The sequence below is a fragment of the Ceratotherium simum genome, chromosome 5, assembly GCF_057802395.1.
Source record: "Ceratotherium simum simum isolate JZ-2026a chromosome 5, ASM5780239v1, whole genome shotgun sequence".
Taxonomy (NCBI): Eukaryota; Metazoa; Chordata; class Mammalia; order Perissodactyla; family Rhinocerotidae; genus Ceratotherium; species Ceratotherium simum.
Genome location: NC_141904.1, coordinates 52,589,580 through 52,611,349, shown reverse-complemented (window position 1 = coordinate 52,611,349; position 21,770 = coordinate 52,589,580). Strand labels below are relative to the sequence as shown.

Genomic DNA, 21,770 nt, shown 5'->3' with positions numbered 1-21,770 from the left:
CTTCTGAACTCTAAAAAAAACTTTCTTCCCCAAATAGGCAAAGGCCCCTGAGAAGAGGAAGTAGAACTACAAGAAGAATGGCTTTCACTTAAAAAAAATGGGATAAATTCTTTTTTTATAAATTCATAAACATTATTACTACTCTGTATATTAGTGATTTAAATACTTTATAAATATTTTCCAAATGGTATCTCAGAATATCTCTAGGAAGTGGTCAAGGAAGCAGTTACTCTCCCAGCTGTTTTGTGAGAGAAACAGGGCCAGACAGGCAGGGGAATCTTCCCTGAGCCAGTCTGTGGCCTGGCCTAACCAGAATTCCACTGCCTGCAGAGAAAGGAGTACTTTCTGAGAGCCAGTGGAGGTCATCCCATCTATCTTGGGGATCAGGACTTCTGTTTCACAACAACACAACTCACATCAATAATGCTTCACATTTGAGTAGGTGCTATTTCTTTTTCCCTGAAACATGCCTAAGAGTATTCAGGACAAGGCTGCCCACCTCTCCGAAACTCTTGCTGTCGATCTTCCTCATCCAGATCAATGATGACCGGGTGAGAACGTTTCTTGGTTTTCTTCGGTCTACCCGTGGCAAAGGATTTCTTCAGAGTGAGGAGTCTGTACATTTCGTACCCCATCAGCAGTACCCCACCCTCTGACACCCAATCAGCCATCACTTTAGCACGAGCTGCCATTGTCCTGCAAGAGTGAACAGAGAGAAAATATTACTGCTTCCCCTGCTCCCCAGGAAGAATTTCTCACAATCAAAGCTGTGTTGATGTATATTTAGAATTTCTTATTGCCAAAGACTTCATGTAGCAACACCACAGGGCTGGTCAGCTGCCAAGAACTTTCCCAGTATCCTAAAGATACTAATTGCACTAAGGATGAACTGGGTCACCGATGAGAGTTAAACAGCAAAAACCAGAAATTCAATGGCACAAGGCAAGCAAAAGTGACAACCTCCTTGGATGTACATGCATGACTACAATTCTACATTAGAGGGAGAATTTCAAGTTATTCCCATAATAAATACAAGGTAGTAAAAGCAAGGGAACATTCTGCATTTCACCTGCCCAAGCCCTGGTAAATAAAGAGCCACCGACAAGCAGTAAAGGAGAAAGAGTAGCAGAAATCAGATGACACTCAGCACAGTCCCTCCACTCCTAAACAACTGAGCCCTGCCTGTCTTTCATTAACTGCAAGTAAACTAACAGTCCTGAAATCTAAGAAAGAAGAGCAGGTGATCAACCACTTGTGGGGCCACTCACAGTCTCCTCATTTTGATGTGCGTGACCAAACATCATAAAAGGCAGCCTTTACAGAAAAGAAAGTCTACCTTCTCAATTATCCATTGATATTAGATTTCTGGAAATCAGGTTGAATTTATGGAATGGAAAACAATTTTATTTAAATCTAAAACAAAGAAAGGTTTGCACCTTTCAAAGCTTGGAAGTTGTACCATTAAAGGTCAACTGCAGACCTGTGCTTAAAAGAAGAGACTGATGATTAGGTTTCTAAGAAAAGAGAAATGTAAGAGGTGAAAAGTTAGAAAACGGAAAGTTTCACTTTATCATGTTGAATTTTATTACTATATAAATGGGAAAATCTGACCACGCACACAGATTTTTCAGGGCATAAAAGCTTCTTCAAGCAGAACACAAGAAATCTCCCAGGCTACGTAACTCTGACTTTACTGAAAAGCTAGGCTGAGAAAAAATGAATAGCAAGAAGAGAGAAAGGTGTTACTGCAATAAACAAAAAATTAAAAAAAAAAAAAAAAAAAAAGAAGAGAGAAAGGGACACATCAAGAAACCAAAAGGATGGGGCCAGCCCTGTGGCTTAGCGGTTAAGCCTGCTGGCGGCCCGGGTTCGGATCCGGGGCGCGCATCCATGCAGCGCTTGTCAGGCCATGCTGTGACGGCATCCCACATAAAGTGGAAGAAGATAGGCACAAATGTTAGCTCAGGGCCAGTCTTCCTCAGCAAAAAAGAAGAGGATTGGCAGATGTTAGCTCAGGGCTGATCTTCCTCAAAAAAAAAAAAAAAAAAAGAAAGAAAGCAGTCCAAAAAAAAGCAACCAAAAGGAATCTGGGAGGACAGGGCATATATCCAAATAGACTGCCTTGACATGTGGATCCTGGGAAGAAGGCTAAAAGGAAAGGGGCAAAGAGGAGAGGGCAGGCCACCTACTTGTGCTCATCATTCAAGATGTGAACTTTAAAGAACCGAGGCTGAACTTCTTCAGGCTTGTTGTCAGCTGGAAGGGCTTCAGGAGCTGGGAGCCACATGTTGAACTCTGCCAGCCAATTCTGAAGAGTATTAACCTGTCAGAAAGCCAAGTCCAAAAAGAAAGTTTTAAAGAACAAGCTGAGAGCTGAGCTCATCAAGTTTTTTAGTGCCCAGTAAGGCATTAACCCCGAGCTCTTCAAAAGGGTAACTAAGTGGTACCTTCCCAAATTCTTACCGGCACAATGGCAAGGACAGTTTTGGCTGGTGTGTGGCGGAAGAGGACATCAATGAAGGAGATCACTTGTAAAGTTTTCCCCAGACCCATGCTATGGGCCAGGATACAGCCAAAGCCACTACTGGTCTTAAACCTCTCCAGGGACTCAACCAGGTTATCATACAGGAACCGGATCCCACCAATCTGACAAGGGACAAACACAGACAAATGTCAGAGGGACTGGCAAAGACCAGGGCTCTAGTTTTACTCACTTTGGAATTAGTAAGAATTAAGTAAATGAGCAGACATTATACTAGACAACTGGTGTGGATGGCTACAGAAGTTTCCCTGTACCCTGACTAGTCTACTGGCGACAGTCTTCTTGGAGAAAATACAGAAAAGCAGTCACCTGGTACAATGGCCCACCTGAGAGAAGAATCTGCAGTACCAAATTCCTGACAGGGTCTTTCAACCAGCCTTGGCCTGGCTGCCCTTGGCTGCTCACCTCAAGGCAGCCCATTCCATGAGGAGCAGTTCTTATTGTTAGAGTGCTTATATTGAGTCAACCTCTGTGTTCATGAAATTTTCACTCACTGGTTCTGATTCTAGGCTCTGGGTCAACACAAACTATTCTGCTCCCTCCTATCAGAAAGTTTCTCAGACTTCTGACTCTCACAACTCTTCTGGAGCCACAAGGTCCTAATTAAAGCACTGCTCTCCAGAGATCATCTCAATCAGTCTTGCATATCTCACAGAAGGAGGATCAAGATTATTAAGCCAAGAGATCCAATGCTTTCTACATGATAGGGCAAACCTGAGGCTTGTCCCTTCCCATTCTTCAGGAATCCTAAAGCATCAACTGCTAGGAGAAAGGATCAGGCCTTTCCAATAGCTGCTTGCGATACCAAACAAGTACTTCGCGAGCTGCGAAATAACAACCACCAGCAGGGGACGTCCACAGCAAGGAAGCTGAAAAGAAACGAAGAGGAGAGTCAAGATTTACAGTACCTGGTGAGGTTTCACTGCCCGTGCCAACTGTGGGGCCAGGAAGACATTCTCCTCCTCCGGAGGGTGGTTCAGGTTGACAAGGACCCGCCCCAGAGCATCACGCTGGTTTAAGACATCATTCACATGGGTGCCACCCTTCTCTTCTTCCTCATCCTCTTCACTGACAGACTCACTGCTGTCCACAATGTGCAGAGTGTCCTCCTCTCCAGAGCTCAGTTCAATCACCTCTGAGACAGCCAACAAAACAAAACAAAACAAAAACCCAGGGAGCAGAGATAATTTACTGCCCATTGTTAAAGCAAAAGTGCACGGAAACAAAGTTAGAACTTATCATCACTTATGAAAATTTTGATTTTTATTATTTCTCTCTTCCAACTTCAAGCTAAGACAAGGGAAAAACTTACATTTACCAAGGAGATTCAGAAATTTGTCACAGTCAGACCCCAAACTGAATGAGGAAGGACTGAACTCTTTCCTACTCAAATGTACAGCCAGTCTCTCAGGGTGCACACTGGGTCAAGATGAATGAGAAGCACCTCTGGCTCGATCTTACCATCTCGACTGCTTTTTTCATCCTCACTGCCACTGCTACTGTCCAAACAAATGACTTCCTGGGCCAAGACCCGAGGAGGCAGTTGGGGACCATCGCTTGCTCTTAAGACAATTTCCTCTAGGAAAAGAAAGATGGAAGGGAATGTCAAAACGATATTTAGCTCAAACATATTTCCCAAAATGATTCACCATCCCTCCTCCTTTGTTGCTCTCAGGGGAATACCCCCTGAGGAGAGTAGAGGACATCTCAAAAACCTCAGCCCTCGTTCCAAATTCCCTTTTCTCTACTGGTTCTTACTTCCTGGTATCCACCTAACCACTAGAAAAGGTCCTAATCCCTTAACAAGTTAAGATCCAAAGTTACAGGGGAAAAATCTAAATAAGATCAATTTCAGGAGTACATTCTTATCCATCTTAACTTTTTAAATGAGACCCTTCTGATCGTGTGCTCCCAAGAAGCTGGATGACACGAAAGGATTCCTAAGAGGCCACGATCTTATTCCAGGATCTGTCCTTGACCACTGTGCATACCGAGGCCCTCTTCTCCCTGCAGTACAGGGTCTTTCCTGCCACCTCCACTGCTTACCGGGAAGGAACTCCAGGGGAACAGTGGGAATGGGGGCTGCATAATCCTTCCTCTGCTGCTCCAGGCGTTTCCTTCTTTCCAACTCTTCCTGTTGTGCTGCTTTGGTAACTGGCTCCAATTGATCCTCCCGGAGCAGCTTTCTAAACATTAAAATGAGAGAGAGCACGTGGGTTCACTTGACATTTGGGCAATGTAATGTCAAGCTAAAGAGGGAAATCGTCAGTGCTGAGCTCAGAGAGCTGAGGCAGGAGAAGGAGAAGCTACATCAGTCCCACTACACCCATGCAACAGGCAAGGTTAAGAGAAAAAAAAAAGGGTGGGAGGGTACTTTAGGGGTCAGGTGGTTCTGGGCTAAAATATTTTTCATATCATTTAACTTCCTGACAGATGCTCCTGCCGACTCATCTCTGCACATAATAGATCAAGAGTAAAATAGAGTAATGTGTGATTCATAAAGCTGAAAAGCAGTATTAAAACATAGAGCTGTTATAGAGGAAAGTATGATTATGGATTCTACACCCTTATTTCCCAAACTTAGAGCAATATTTTCAAGTTGTCATTATGTTTAAAAAAGAAAAAAGATGAGGGTAGAAAGAGAAAAAGATATCATTTTTCTCCTTTAATAGCAAAATTGTTATTTGGTAGAAGGAAAGACTGTTGAGGATTTGGATAGTTAAGGAAGTTCACATCTGCTGATTGCTTAGCTCAAGGAGGAAGCTCTGCTTTGGACGAGACAGTCCCCGGCCAACTGAAGTTGAGTTCTAAGAAGATACGAGCTCAACTTCTTTTATCTCCTTTCCTTTTGAGACATAAGGAAAAAATAAAGGAATAAACAGAGCCCACCAGAGCACTCTATCATTCTTGGGCTGCTTCACAGGGCCTCCAGAGAGTGAGACACTCCCCAGTGGTGCTGGAGTGCCATCCACATCTACCCTGCATCCTCTGACAGTCCAGGCCCAGTGGTCCTGAGCTGCATCTTCGCTATTAGTTGAGACACACAGCTTACACTCTTCTCCTTTGGAAAGAAGTCTCCTACTCAAATCAGTCCTTCTGCTACTGACAGCCTTCAAATGAAGGTAATACCTCTACTCCCTCTCTTCTTCTCTTACCCAGCGCACAGCTCACCGTATGTTTCTCCTCATGTGGGAGGGCTTCTGAGCTCTCTTCTTTTTGGGGTCCTCGGAGGCTAGGCTCTTGCCTTGGTGGTGCCTAAGCTGCTCTGAAGGCTCAGACTGAGATGAGGTAGTTGAAGTGCACCGTGGTGGCTGCTGCCCATCTTCCTCCAGCTGGGCACATTCAGTGCCACACATGTCTTCCAGGGATGGGTCTGAAAAGACAAGGGGAAAGAGGTGCCAGGGACCAACTTGTACTGGGGGAAAAAATGGGTTTTGATGCCACACATACCTGGGTTCAACTCTCAGCTCAGCAACTTATTAGCTGATGATCTAAGGCAAGTTACTTACTTCTCTGAACTTCAATGGACTTATCTATAAAATGATGATAGTGATGCCCACACTTCAGAGCTGTTGTGAGGACTAAATAGTGTGCATGCCTAGAACCAAGCCTGGCCCACAGTAGGCTCACAACAAAAGATAGCTATCACTCTTGCTATAATTTAGCACTATGATCAGAGTGGGGAAGCTTCTTGGCCTCAGACTGCTCAGAAAGGGACAGCTGGCTTCCAAATACAGCTCACACTCACTTGTGTGACTCTAAGCAAGTCTCATCTGCCAACAGGGAGAATACTCCTCCTTTCAGTGTCTTAAAGTGTTCACTCATTCAATTCACCAGCCATTTAATGAGGGCTTACAACATGGCAAGCACTGTCCTAGATGCTTCAAGGGATATTTATAAGACTCCTTCCCTTCAAAGAGTTTTTTTTCTAGACATAATAAGGCAAAGTGTGCTAAATATCACAGGAGGGGTAGGCCAACTGACTTAAAGAGCTTAAAAGTTTAAGATATCACTTTTCAGCCAGAGGTAATTAGCTAAACCAAGAATAACCGTTTTAGGGTCACAGGAATATCAAAGATACTATTTCGTGAGATGATCACACAAGGAATCATAAGGGAAGTAAAATGGGAGTGAGGCCTTGAAAGCTTAGCAGAATGTCTAAAGGTATTGCCTTGGGGACAGGGGGAGAAACAGAAGAAATTCCTGGCAGAGGGAATGTCATTTGTAGCATCAAACAGCAGCAAGGATTGGGGTTGGGGAGGAGGGTCCATGTGCACATCTCTCTCCTCAATCTGCTAAACAGCATTCTGTTCACTAGATGGTCAGGTTTTGAGTCACACAGACCATAAGCCTGTCTCCAAATCCACCAAAGCCTCCCAGATACACATACTACACAACAAAAAGGTCTTTCCCAAAGGTAAGAGGAATTCAAAACCAGAACATAAATGCTATAACTGAGGTGCTCTAGTCAATGCCACTTGGCTCTTAGGCAAGAAGGACTCAGGAAGTTTTTTGGTTTTTTTGGTGGGATTATTTTTGTTTAACTAAACTTTAAAGTTTACTTGGATTTCATCAGTTTTCCACTAATGTCCTTTTTGTGTTACAGGATCCCACCCAGAATATCATACTGCATTTATTTGTCACGTCTCCTTAGTGTCCCCTAAATTGTGGCAGTTTCTCAGCCTATTCTTGTCTTTCATGACTTTGACACTTTTTTGAAGAGTACTGGTCAGGTGTTTTATAGACTGCCCTCCAATTTGGGTTTGTTTGATGCTTTCTCATGATTAGATTAGGGTTCTGGTTTTGGGAGAGGAATATTACAGAGGTAAAGTGTCCTCATCACATCACATGACATCAGCAAGACTTATTACTGGTAATATTAAACTTGATCACTTGCTCAAAGTGGTGTCTGCCAGATTTCTCCACTTTAAAATTACTATTTTTCCCTTTCCATATTTTATTCATTAGAAGCAAATCACTAGGTCCAGCCCACATTCTAGGGGAGGAGAATGAAGCTCTAGTTCCTGGAGGAAAGGGCGTCAAAGAATTTCTGGACATATATTAAAACCATGTACAAAAAAATATTTGGTAGGGCAGGACTTTGAGGCTTTGAGGATGCAAATATCCTGTTTCTTAAAAGTTTCATCCACTCATTATAATATTCATCAGTGGATCTTACCTGGGCCAATTATTACTAATGGTGGTTTTCTATTTCCCTCTTTGCTTCTACATTTATTATTTGGAATTTTTCTGTAAGGGAAATTTGTCCCTTCTCCCTCATTTATATATTCAACACTTATATCAGTATGGATTCAACTGTCAGTGGGGTAAGAAACATTTAACTCTGTAGGCTTTGGTAAAGGGAGGTAGGGTTGCCACAGATCTCAATGAGCGAACTAGTAAACTGATGTCCCCAAGCCAAAAGAAAAATATCATCCTATGCACTCAACCACTGAAAAATAACAAATGGGCCGTCTCACTAGTTAGTGGCCAAGTCAGGGAATCATGAGTGTACCAGACACTCTGTTACTGTTCACCTTCTGTGGCTTGGTATAGCCCCTCCTTGCCCTATTAACATTCTGAGTTCCTTATGGTCTCTTTCATATTGATGCCAGATTCTAGAATAGCATGGAGTTGGAAACTAATGTTTCCCAAGAGATAACAGAGCACAGGGGTTCAGTACGGACACTGAAGCCAGAGGAGTGGGATGTGAACACTAGCTCTGCCCTTTATTATACCATTCTGTTCCTCAATTATAAAAAGAGAATAACAACTGTACTGTTATTACTCAACCTCAGAAGGTTATGATGATGATTACATGAGACAGCCTAAATAAAGTGCTAAAACAATGACTATATAAAGCAGCTGCTGCTTTTACTATGATTTCTGGTTTCTTATCTCCTTTCTTCCTTACAATAACAGTACAAGGTGAGTTTTGCTCCCCTCATTTTAAATATGAAAAACTGAAGCCCTAAAAAGTTAAAAAGACTTGCCTATGGGTATATAGGAAATAAGCAGGAAAACAGGAGCAGACACTTAAGAGGCTGAGCTTCATAGTCAAGCAGCCCTGGTATGGAATCCTGGCATTGAAGCCTCTCTGTCACTTACTAGCTCTCTGTTCACGGGTTCCACTTCTCTGAGCCATAGTTTCCACATTTGTAAAATGGGGATGTCAATAGCTCTTTCATGGAAAATATTATTCTTCAAACCCAGGTCTGCCTACCTCAATGGAACTCCATACTCCCAACCTCACTGAACAGTCTGGGAACACACAAAGTTCTGGGGCTTAGTCAGCCATGTTGGGTAGCGGTATTTATTTGTGCAGAGAATGCAAACTTCAATTATATATCCTAATCAAAGATCAGAAATAAGAAAGCAAAAGGGGAAGCAGAAATGACATGTGCAAACTGCATTTTGTTGTCACAAAATGAGTATTTCCTAAAAACACACACACACACACCCCCCACATCTTCATTCTAAACCTCTCCACATGAGACTGCCACAAACCAGCCACTGTTGCCTCTCCTGCCCCCTGCTTTTAGTTTAGCCTAATACACATTTGAGCATCTGCTATGCACCAGGCCTCGTGTTAAAGCATAATGGAATGGTCCACATGGGGAAACATGTTTAAAGTGTGGTGAGTACCTAAAGCAACAACACTTCAGGAAAGGACACCTAATCCAGCCTTGCCTAGGGCTGGCCATGGAGGTGCTTCCTTGGGAAAGGTGAAACCTAGATTTAATCTAACGGAACGGGTAGGCACCAGCTAGTAAAGAAAGAAAGAAAGAACATACTAGGCAGATATAGGAACATAAGCAAAAGGAATAGAGACTTTAAACACAGTGGAATGATTGGGAAAATACATGCAGTTGAATATTGGCTAAAATGAATTAAGCAAAGCAGCAGCAGGAGGGGCCTTCCAACCCAACAAACCAACTTGGGTATAGACTCAAGATCCTTCCTGGACACTGGCACAGAAGTCAACGCCTGTCCCAGGGAGGACTATTTCCAAGGCCTTTTCTTCCTGGCATTCTACATTCCACTGCTTGGTGTTTGGGTGGAGTGGGGAAGCTAATATGGCCACTGTAAAAGTGAGAGGTAGAAGGGGATAGGTGGGTGTGAACATGTGTGCACGCACACACACACACTCACATGTGAACGCCAAGGGTGATTCACTCCCCCGCAGCAGCTCTGGAAGCACCTTCTTGGGCCCTCACACTGAGAGATCCCTGAAGGTTTCAGGTAGATAACCTTTGCTTTTTGAAAAGCAAAGGGGAAATGGTCAAGGGAGGCACCAGAAAAGGAATGCTCCTGATGGGATACTACAATACCATTAACATGAACAAGAGGTTAAAACACCATAGTCCCTCTCTATTATCAACGGATCCACAGCAGGCCTTTTACGAAAGACCTCCCAAAGACAGTAGAGTACAGGGTGGCAAGAAGCATTGGGAATGCAACGTGAGCATGTTCCACCTGCTGAGGAAGCAAGATGCTGTTGCTCGTGTGTCCAGCCAGACATGAGAACTAAAAGAGAAGCTCCAAAGTGGAGCTCCAAGTCTGACTAGTTTCCCTCCCAAATTCACTACCATCTTCAAACAGTCCTCTGTCATTTCCATCTGAAGCACTACAGGAGGAAAGTTCAACAATTCTCTGCTTTCCTTAAGAAGAACTATCATTCCTGCAGGCTCCCCACCCCTCCAAAGAGATAATATTGTCATATTATACTACTGTCACCTTCCTCCTAACTCACAGCTCTGAATTCTTCCCTCCCAAAAGGGGAAGCCATCAAATTCCCCTCCTCCCAAAGAACAGGTAGCTGGACAGCAGACTCCCTAAGAGGGGATATCCATTGCTAAATGGCCACTTCCACAAACACTGCAGCTTGGCCTACACACCAACTACATTTGGGACTGGGCTGGCACACTTCAACTTGTTGTTTTGCTGGGTCCTCTGACTTGGTTCTGATAATGATCTTTGATGCTCTCCTGGCCTTAAAGCCTTTTGTTTTGTTTCTATTTCACAAGCAAATTTATTGGGTAACCACTTGGAGAACTAGTTGGAGGCAAGGTTAGAGTAGGTAGACAGGACAAAGTCAGAGCACAGAGGGCAGGCCTTGAATGTCAGGCCAAGGGGTTTGAACTTGATCTGTTGGGCAGTGGGAGCTTGTTGCCAACTGTTATATTTCTTTCTTCTGGTTTCTGCCTTGCAGAGTGGGCTGTTTCTGGGAGGAGGAAGAACAGAACCTGATAGTCTTTCAATATCACAGACAAATTCACTATCAAACACTCCAACTTGTGAGGCCTGGCTGTGAATTCCTGTCTGGCAGGGGTTGAATGTGGCCAAGTGCAGCAGCAATTTTAAAATGATCAGACATAGTATATACAATTTTCACGCACACTTAGTTCAGGCACAGGTTACCCCTTTCCTTTATATAAAGGATACAGGTCTAAACCAGCTTATTACCACCCGACATTCTTTGAATGAATCCTCAGCTTCTGGGTTTAACAACTACTGTTTGCTTGTTAAAAAGCTTTAGTTTACAGAGGTACCCATATTTAAAGTTTGTTGTCATGTAAGTCTGTGTTTCACAAGTGCTTCATTGCTGCTTCATGATGATTATGAAGTTTCTGGTTTCTACATAACATTATAATATATACCACAGGGGGCCGGCCCTGTGGCATAGTGGTTAAGCACACATGCTCCGCTGCGGCAGCCCAGGCTTCGCAGGTTCGGATCCCGGGTGTGCACTGACGCACTGCTTGTCAAGCCGTGCTGTGGCAGCGTCCCATATAAAGTAGAGGACGATGGGCTCAGATGTTAGCCCAGAGTCAATCTTCCTCAGCAAAAAAGAGGAGGATTGGCATCGGATGTTAGCTCAGAGCTGATTTCCTCACAAAAAAATTTAAAAAAATAATGTGCATTACAAAAAAAAATATATATATATACTACATCTTAAACTATTCTTAATAATAAAATTATTTCAAAATATCTATAATTAATTTTTCCTTAAGTCAAAATGTAACTTTTCACTATATGCTCTTTTGTACCTTCCGGATATTAAAACGTGAATTTACAACCTAATCAAAATAATTAATTTAACTTTCAAAAAAGTCCTCCTCAAAATTCTAGAATATAACCCACCAAAAGCTACTGAGGAAAAAAGAGAAAAGGTTCAACAAGGAGGTAAAGAGACATGTGCTTTGACAGACAACAAAGGGAAATTAGTGTCTACATGATTTAAAAGTCAATGACTATAACTACCCAAGTTCAGGAATCACAGAATCAGATCTGGTCACAAACACCCCTGAACTTTCTCCTTCACGTGAGCCAGCTATGAGCAGTAATCACCAGAGTTACATAAACACCAATGAACACTTACATAAGCTTCTCAGGAATGAGTATGAACACCGCCATGACAAATATGACTAGGCAAATGAGTAGCTTTGAAAGAAAAAGCCCTACATTTCATTCATTGAGGGTACAAGGTACAAACACTTCCAGGGCCCTTTCTCCAGCTGTTCTATCTCTTCTTCTTCCTCAATCCATCTGTATAAACGAAGATAGTAGATTCCAAGTCTTACCATGTGCCTCCTGACATGATGTGACAGGATGTATATACCAGAACCTATGATGTATGTGTGCTAAAACACTGAACCTGAATCTGAATACACCTTGATATCTCACTCCCAATTTGCAAAAAATACGGGGGACAAAGAACTATGTTAAACAAAGAACTATGTTAAACTTGTTAAAGAAAACCACAGGGATGCAATCACCAAGATCTAGAAATGTGTGAAACTACAGAACAAGCGAATCCTTCTCTTCTATAAATAAGTTGCAAGGAAAAAAAGAAAATGAAAAAGTATGGAAAGCTTATATATTAAAGAGATTTAAAAGACAAATCAACTAAATGTGGACCTTGTAGGGGGCCGGCCCCATGGCTTAGCAGTTAAGTACGCGTGCTCCACTGCTGGAGGGCTGGGTTCAGATCCTGGGTGCGCACCGGCGTACCACTTCTCCGGCCATGCTGAGGCCGCATCCCACATACAGCAACTAGAAGGATGTGCAACTATGACATACAACTATCTACTGGGGCTTTGGGGGGAAAAATAAATAAATAAATAAAATTATAAATGTGGATCTTGTAGGGATTTTAATAGCCAGGCCCAGTGGTCTAGTGGTTAAGATTCAGCATTCTGACCGCCGTGGCCCAGGTTCATTTCCCAGTCAGGGAACCACTCCACCAGTCTGTTGGTTGTCATACTGCGGTGGCTGTGTGTTGCTATAATGCTAAAAGCTATGTCACCAGTATTTCAAACCCCAGCAGGGTCACCCATGGTGGACAGGTTTCAGTGGAGCTTCCAGACTAAGACTAGGAAGAAGGACCTGGCCACTCACTTCCGAAAAAATTGGCCATGAAAACCCTATGAACAGCAGCACCGCATTGTCTGATATAGCACCAGAAGGTGAGAGGATGGTGCAAAAAGACCGGGCAGGGTTCCGTTGTGCCATACACAGGACCTCTAGCAGTCAGAATCAACTCAACAGCACTAACAACAACAAAGAGGATTTTAATAAATTAGTAGTAAAAATAATTTTTTCAAGATAATCAGGGATTATCTGGATATATTATGGTATAAGGAATTACTGATTTTAAAAATTTAGGTGTGGTAACGGTATTGTGTTTGTTTTGGTTTTTGTTTCCTTAGGACTTGATTATGTTAGAGAATAAATACACTCTGAAGTTTTTATAGCTAAAATGTTACAATGTTAAGGATCTACTTCCAAATAATCCAAGGTTGGAGGGAATAAATAAAACAAGACTAGCCCTGTATTAACAAGTATTAAAGACAGTACTGAGAACACAGGGTTCATTTACCATTGTCTCTATTTTTTTAATCATGTTTGAGATTTTCCAGCATAAGAAATATACGATTTTTTTAATTTTAGAAGTTTTAATGGAAAATAAAATGTAACAAGTACTAATCTATTTTTTAAAGCTATATGTTACTGTTTTTTAAGAAAATGCATTCTATTCAAGCGTCACTATATTTTAGTTTCTGCAGCACTACTAAGTCTTTATAAAATTGCTAAAAGTATTTATGTGTTTGTATATTTTTGACATACTTTTTTGAACAAAAAGACATAGACAAAGCTAGAATAAAGTGCAATACTCAATGTTGGTGTAGCATTATAACTTATGAGATAATAGTCTGTTCATGAAATTTAACTACACTGAACAAGAACTTCTGGGCTTATGCATTGCAAGTTTTTGTTTTTATTTTTTTAAAAATTGCATCTTTTTTGTTGTTGCTCAGTAATGCACCATATATATATATTTTTCTTTTTATCTTTTGACCCCCTTTATCTATTTCTCCCACCCCCTAACCCTGTCTCTGGCAATCACTAATCTGTTGTCTGTATCCATGAGCTTGTTTTTTTAAGTAAGATTCCACATATAAGAGAGATCATATGGTATTTGTCTTTCTCTGTCTGACTTATTTCACTTAGCATAATGCCCTCAAGGTCCATCCATGTTGTCACAAATGGCAAGATTCCATTCTTTTTTATGAGTATATAATATTATAGTGTGTGTGTGTGTGTGTGTGTGTGTGTACACATACCAAAATTTCTTTATCCATTCATCCATCGATAGACACTCACACAATGCTTCATCATCCCCTTGTTGCTGGGCATTTGGGCTCTTTCTTATTTTCCATTAGCATCTACAGTGGCAAAAGTATCTTTGTACAAATTATTTTTCCTTTTGATTTACTTATTTGTGGTACAATCTACTACAGCTGAGGAAATGAGCAAAGAGTTTTAATATTCGGGGTTTGGCAAACTTTTTTTCTGTAAAAGACCACATAGTAAATACTTTAGGTTTTGTGGGCCATAAGGTCTCTGTTGCAACTACTCAACTTTGCCATCATAGCTCAAAAGCAGCCATACATAAACAAATGAGTGAACAAGCATAGCTGTGTTCCAGTAGAACTTTATTTACAAACACAGGCAAAAACAATTTTGAAAAAGAGGGAAGTTGGAAGACTCACACTTCCTGATTTCAAAACTTACTGCAAAGCTACAGTAATCGAAGCAGCATGGTACCGGCATAAAGACAGACAAAGAACAATGGAATACAATAGAAAGCCCAGAAATAAACTCTCACATATATGGTCAAATGATCTTCAACAAGAGTGCCAATACCATTAAATAGGAAAAGGACAGTCTCTTCAGCAAATGGTGCTGGGGAAACTGGATATTCACATGCAAAAAAATGAAATTGGACATTTACCTTATACCATATACAAAAATTAACTCAAAATGGATCAAAGAACTAGATGTAAAACCTAAAACTATAAAACTCTTAGAAGAAAACAGGGTTTTTAAAAAGCTTCATGACATTGGATTTGGCAATGATTTCTTGGAAGTGACACCAAAGGCACAGGCAATAAAAGGGAAAAAAAACTGGACTTCATGATAATTTAAAAATTTTGTGCATCAAAAGACACCATCAGGGGCCAGCCCAATGGCGTAGTGGTTAAGTCTGCATGCTCCACTTCGTTGGCCCAGGGTTCACAGGTTCGGATCCTGGGGTGGACCTACGCACCACTTATCAAGCCATGCTGTGGCAGGCGTCCCACATATAAAGTAGAGGAAGATGGGCACAGATGTTAGCCCAGGGCCAATCTTCCTCAGCAAAAAGAGGAGGATTGGCAACAGATGTCAGCTCAGGGCTAATCTTCCTCACCAAAAAAAAAAAAAAAAAAACAAAAAAGACACTATCAACAGAGTGAAAAGGCAACCCATGGAATGGGAGAAAATATTTGCAAATGATATATCTGAGGAGGGATTAATATCCAGAATATACAGAGAACTCCTAAAATTCAACAACAAAAATCAAACTGATTCAAAAATGGTCAAGGAACATGAATAGACATTTCTCCAAAGAAAATATACAAATGGCCATTCAGCACATATAAAGATGCCCAATATCACTAACCATTAGGGAAACGCAAATCAAAACCACAATAACATACCACCTCATACCCATCAGGATGGCTACTATCAAAAAAACAAAAAACAAGTGTTAGCAAGGATGTGGATAAATTGGAACTCTTGTGTACTGTTGGTGGGAATGTAAAATGGTATAGCAGCTATGGAAAACAGTATGGCAAAATTAAAAACAAAAAATTAAACATAGAATTACCATATGATCCAGCCATTCTAATTCTGGGTGTATACTAAAAAGAAGTGAAAGCAGAGTCTCAAAGAAATATTTATACACCCTTGTTCATAGCAGCATTATTCACAATCACTAGAACATTGAAGCAACCCAAGTATCCATCGACAGATAAAAGGATAAGCAAAATGTGATATATACATACAATGGATTATCATTCAGCCTTAAAAAGGAAGGAAATTCTAACATATGCTACAACCTGGATGAATTTTAAGGACATTAGGCTAAATGAAATAAGCCAGTCACAAAAATATTGTATGATTCCACTTACATGAGGTACTTAGCATACTTAAAATCATAGAGACAGAAAGTAGAACGGTGGTTCTCAAGGGCTGGGGGAAGAGGGAATGGGGAGTAATTGTTTAATGGGTACAGAGTTTCAGTATGAGATGATGAAAAAATTCTGGTGATGAATAGTGGTGATGGTTGCACAACAATGTGAATGTACTTAATGCCACTGAACTGTATACTTAAAAATGGCTAAAATGGTAAATTTTATGTTATACATATGTTGCCACACACACACACACACACACACACACACACTTTGGCTTAGTCTTTTTTTTTTTTTTGGCTAAGGAAGATTTGCCCTGAGCTAACACCCGCTGCCAATCTTCCCTTTTTTTTTTTGTATGTGGGCTGCCACCACAGCACAGCCACTGACAGACAAATGGTGTAGGTCCACACCCGGGAACTGAACCCAGGCCACCGAAGCAGAGTGCGCCAAACTTAACCACTAGGCCACTGGGACTGGCCCTTGGCTTAGTCATTATCCTAAGTTAAAGAAGTCAGACACAAGAGGCCACATATTGCATGATTCCATTTATAGAAATGCTCAAAACAGGTAAATCTATACAGACAGAAAGTATGATAGTAGTTGCCAGGGGCTGGGGGAGAGGGTAATGGGAGTGATTGCTTATGGGTAACAAGGCTTATTTTTGAGGTGAAGAAAATATTCTGAAATTAGACAGTGGTGATGGTTGCACAACCTTGTGAATATACTAAAAATCACTGAATTGTAGACTTTAAAATGATGAATAATACCTCAATAAGAACATATATATTTTAAAGTTGGCTTGGTGCTTCTGCTTCTTGCTAAGATGAAATAGCTTGAGGCAAACCAACGCTTGCACCAATAACAGCTAGAAACATGTTATCAAATTTAAAAAAACAAACAACAAAAAACCTTTTGAAGGCACTGAAGAAATGCTGAGACAACCAGGAGTTGAAGGGACAAGATTCCAGAGAAGACGTAAGGCAACATTTTACAGCCTTTTTTTCCCCTCTTTTGCCAAGTCTAGGTGCTGGGGCAAGAAGCTGAGAATCTAAGTCACGCAAACAGAGAGCTGTTACTAAGAGGCAAAGAAACTAGAAGAATTTTTGACAATTCCATGAGGCTAAAAAGACAAAAATTGGAGACACGAGGAGCCAAGATCCTGGTGAGAAGGGAAAGGCAGAACTGAGCCAAACACTCAGCTCATTTTCTGTTCAAGTCATTTGCTTCATTCTAAAGCTGAGTGAGATGGGAGGCTAAGAAGCTAAGCAGAAAGCCACCGAAAAGCAGAGCAGATATTTCTGCAATCTCAAGGTGCAAAGAAGACAAGGATTAGTATTTAGGGCCCACCAGAGCAGATGGGCTCAGTGAACACCTTGGCTCTCAATTGTAACTCATGGGATGGCTGCACCCTAAAAGCAGAGATGTACCAGTATTAGATATTCAGCTTTTATTCAGCTCTGCCCAACTGGATTAAGGTGATAAGCCCCACTACATCTGCCTAGAAGAGGAAAGGGAAACCCTCTCTAAAAACATCATCCATCATCTCTACAATTTTATATACAATGCCCAGCATTCAATGAAAACTTACCAGGTATGTCAGAAGGCAAGACCAAATGATAAACAACAAAGAAGGGTAAACAGACAACAGAACCAGAATCAGTGGTGATCCAGATACTAAAAAAATAACTCTGATAAAATGTGCAAGAAAACAAAGAAACAAATGGAGAAAATAAACGAAAAGATGGAGAATGTCACCAGGTAATCAGAATATTTAAAAAAGAGAATCAGGGGCCGGCCCTGTGGCGTAGCTGTTAAGTGCATGCACTCTGTTGCTGGCGGCCCAGGTTCGGATCCCAGGCGCACACCGATGCACCACTTGTCAGGCCACGCTGTGGTGGCATCCCACGTAAAGTGGAGGAAGATGGGCATGGATGTTAGCCCAGGGCCAGTCTTCCTCAGCAAAAAAAGAGGAGGATTGGCATGGATGTTAGCTCAGGCCTGATCTTCCTCATAAAAATAAAAAAAAAAAAAAGGGAGAGAATCAAAAGGAAATTCTAGAAACAAAATATATAATAACTGGAATCAAGAAGCTCTGTGAATGCCAGGTAGGATAAATACAAAAAAACCATTCCTAGGGAGATTATAGCAAAACTGTTGAAAACTATAAACAAAGAGAAAATTGTACAAGCAGTCATGGATGGGGGAGAGCACATTACCTCCAAAGAAGCAACAAAAAGAATGACAATGGATTTGTGAGACATGAAAGCCACTAGAAGACAGTGGAAAATCTTCTAAATGTTAAAAGAACATAACTGGCAACCTAGAATTTTGTACCAAGTAATATATTATTCAAAAATGAGGGCAAAATAAAGATACTTTCAGGCAAACAAAAACACAGAATTAAGTTTGTTCGGGAAATACAGAAAAATAAATACCAACGGAGTCCTTCAGACACAAAAGAAAATGATCTCTGACAGAAAAAAGAAATGAAGAAAGGACTGAAGAACAACAAAAAGGGTATATGTGTGAAAACATAAATGAATATTGACTATAGAAAAACAACAACAATGGTATTTAAAATATATAGAATTAAAATGCATAAGAACAAAACCATAAAAGGCAGGAAAGAGGTAAACAAATCTAAAGTGTTCTAAGGTCCTAATATAGTTGGGAAAGTAATAAAAGCAACAATTTAAATTAGACAAGGATGCATACTGTAAACTCAGATAATCGCTAAAATTATAGTAAAAGATTGTATAACTAACAAGCCAGTAGGGAGAAAATTGAATCATTTAAAAAACAAAACAAAACAAAAAAAAAATTGATTAACCCAAAAGAAGAAAAAAAACAAAGATGAAGCAGAAAATAAATAGTAAGATGATAAATTTTAGCACAACTATATCAATAATTACATTAAATATAAATGAACTAAATATTCCAATTAAAAGACTAAAACTGTTAGACTGAATTAAAGAAAACAAGACTCAACTATCTGGTGCTAGCAAGTGACACAACTTAAATAAGAATAGAAAAAAGTTTAAAGTAAAAAAATAAACACTAACTGAAAGCTGGTGTATCTATACCAGCATCAAGTGAAAGAGATATTAGGGTAAGAAGTATTACTAGAAATAAAAAGAATAATGACAAAGGATCAATATAATATACAAAGAAGATATAGCAATATCATATCTGTATGCACACAATACCTTAGCTTCAAAATATATTAAAACTGACAAAACAAAAAGGAGAAATATACAAATCTACAATCATAGTGAGAGACTAACATACCTCTTTTAATAACTAATAACAACCCACACATCTATGGACAGCTAATTTTTGACACAGGAGCCAAGAACATACAATGGAGAAAAGAAAGTCTCTTCAACAAATGGTGTTGGGAAAACTGGATAGCCACATGCAGAAAAATGAAAGTCGACCCTTACCTTACACCAGACACAAAAATTAAGGTCAAATGGATTAAGGACTTGAATGTAAGACCTGAAACTATGAAACTTCTAGAAGAAAACATAAGCAGTACGCTCTTCGACGTGGGTCTTAGCAACATATTTTCAAGCACCATGTCTGACCGGGCAAGAGAAACAATAGAAAAAATAAACAAATGGGACTACATCAAACTAAAAAGCTTCTGCACAGCAAAGGAAACCATCAACAAAACGAAAAGACAACCTAACAATTGGGAGAAGATATTTGCAAACCATACATCTGATAAGGGGTTAATCTCTAAAATATATAAAGAACCCATGCATCTCAACAACAAAAAAACTAACAACCCAATTAAAAAATGGGCAAAAGACCTGAACAGACATTTCTCCAAAGAAGATATACAGATGGCCAACAGACACATGAAAGGATGTTCAAAATCATTAACTATCAGGGAAATGCAAATCAAAACTACAATGAGATATCACCTCACGCCCATCAGAATGGCTATAATTAACAAGACAGGAAACAACATGTGTTGGAGAGGATGTGGAGAGAAGGGAACACTCACACATTGCTGGTGGGACTGCAAACTGGTGCAGCCACTATGGAAAACAGTATGGAGATTCCTCAAAAAATCAAGGATAGAACTACCATATGATCCAGCTATTCCACTGCTGGGTATTTATCTAAAGAACTTGAAAACACCAACGCATAAAGATACATGGACCCCTGTGTTCATTGCAGCGTTATTCACAATAGCCAAGACTTGGAAGCAACCTAAGTGCCCATCAAGGGACGAATGGATAAAGAAGATGTGGTATATATACACAATAGAATACTACTCAGCCATAAGAAACAATGAAATCCAGCCATTTGTGACAACATGGATGGACATTGAGGGTACTATGCAAAGTGAAATAAGTCAGAGGGAGAAGGTCAAATACGGTATGATTTCCCTCATTAAGTAGTAGATAATAACAACAATAAACAAACACATAGAGACAGAGATTGGATTGGTGGTTACCAGAGGGGAAGGGGGGAGGGAGGAGGGCGAAAGGGATAATTCGGCACATGTGTGTGGTGATGGGTTGTAATTAGTATTTGGGTGGTGAACATGATGTAATCTATGCAGAAATAGAAGTATAATGATGTACACCTGAAATTTATACAATGTTATAAACCAATGCTACTGCAATAAACAAAAAATTTTAAAAAATAATAATAATAACTAATAACAGCCAACAGACAAAAAAACCACAGTAGGGCTACACAAGAGCTAAAGGAAACAATTAACAAACCTGAATCAACTAACATATTTGGAACACTTCACTCAACAATGACAAAACACACATTCTTTTCAACAACTCATGCATCATTTATCAAAATTGCCCATACACTGGACCATAAGGCAAACCTGAACAAATTTCAAACAACTGAAATCATTCATAGTATGTATCTGACAGTGGAATTAAGCTAGAAATAAAAAACAAAAAGATAAGTAGAAAATTCCCAACTGTATCTATACACTTCCGAATAAACCATACACTTCTAAATGATCCATAGGTCAAAAAAGAAATATCAGTGGAAATTAGAACATCATTATATAACATTATAGAACTTAAGGAATAAACTTCCACTTCTGGCTGTGAGAGAGTAACTGGTCCTGAACTAACCCTCTGCAGTGATTTTTTTCTTAAATGGTGGCAAATGCTTTGACTCTTCTAATAAGAGGTGGAGTGTCCCCCCCCCCGCCACTTGAGCCTAGGTGAACTCATGACTGCTTAACCCAAAAGAGTAGAGCAGAAGTGACACCATGCAACCTCTGAGACTAGGTCATAAAAGTCAATGCAAAATCTGCCTTGTGATCTGGGACACTGCATTTTGAGCCCTCAGCCACCATGTAAACAGTCTGACTACTCTGAGGCTGCCATGCTGTATGAAGGCCCAGGCCACATGGAATAACTGCATGTGGGCACTCCAGTAGACAGAGTCAGCCAAGTTCACCACCAACAAGCAGCATCAACTGTCAGCCAAGTGAGTAAACTTGGATGTCTAGCCTAGTCAAACCTTCAGATAACTATAAATGCACGAGAGAGCCCAAATGAAAGCTGCCCAGCCACTGCCGTCCAGAATTCCTGACTCACAAAATCATGAGCATAATACAATGACTGTTTAAGCTGGTAAGTTTTAAGATAAATTTGTTATGCAATAATAGTAACTGGAACACTCGCTCTCTGTAAACGATGATAAAATTGGAGAAA

The 21,770-nt window shown here is 40.4% G+C and overlaps 1 protein-coding gene across 5 annotated transcripts in view; it reads right to left on the bottom strand.

Moving 5' to 3' along the window:
- RAD54L2 (RAD54 like 2) overlaps window positions 1–21,770 on the bottom strand; it is a 116,304-nt gene that overhangs the window by 25,827 nt on the left and 68,707 nt on the right. For all 5 annotated transcript variants that reach the window (XM_087431109.1, XM_087431105.1, XM_087431108.1 and 2 more), the window contains 7 exons: window positions 5,714–5,915; window positions 4,589–4,728; window positions 4,004–4,120; window positions 3,451–3,677; window positions 2,464–2,646; window positions 2,190–2,323; window positions 500–696 (listed from right to left, as the gene is read on the bottom strand). In XM_087431109.1, the coding sequence (XP_087287235.1) occupies window positions 500–696; window positions 2,190–2,323; window positions 2,464–2,646; window positions 3,451–3,677; window positions 4,004–4,120; window positions 4,589–4,728; window positions 5,714–5,915 (1,200 nt within the window). The remainder of the gene's footprint in view (window positions 1–499; window positions 697–2,189; window positions 2,324–2,463; window positions 2,647–3,450; window positions 3,678–4,003; window positions 4,121–4,588; window positions 4,729–5,713; window positions 5,916–21,770) is intronic.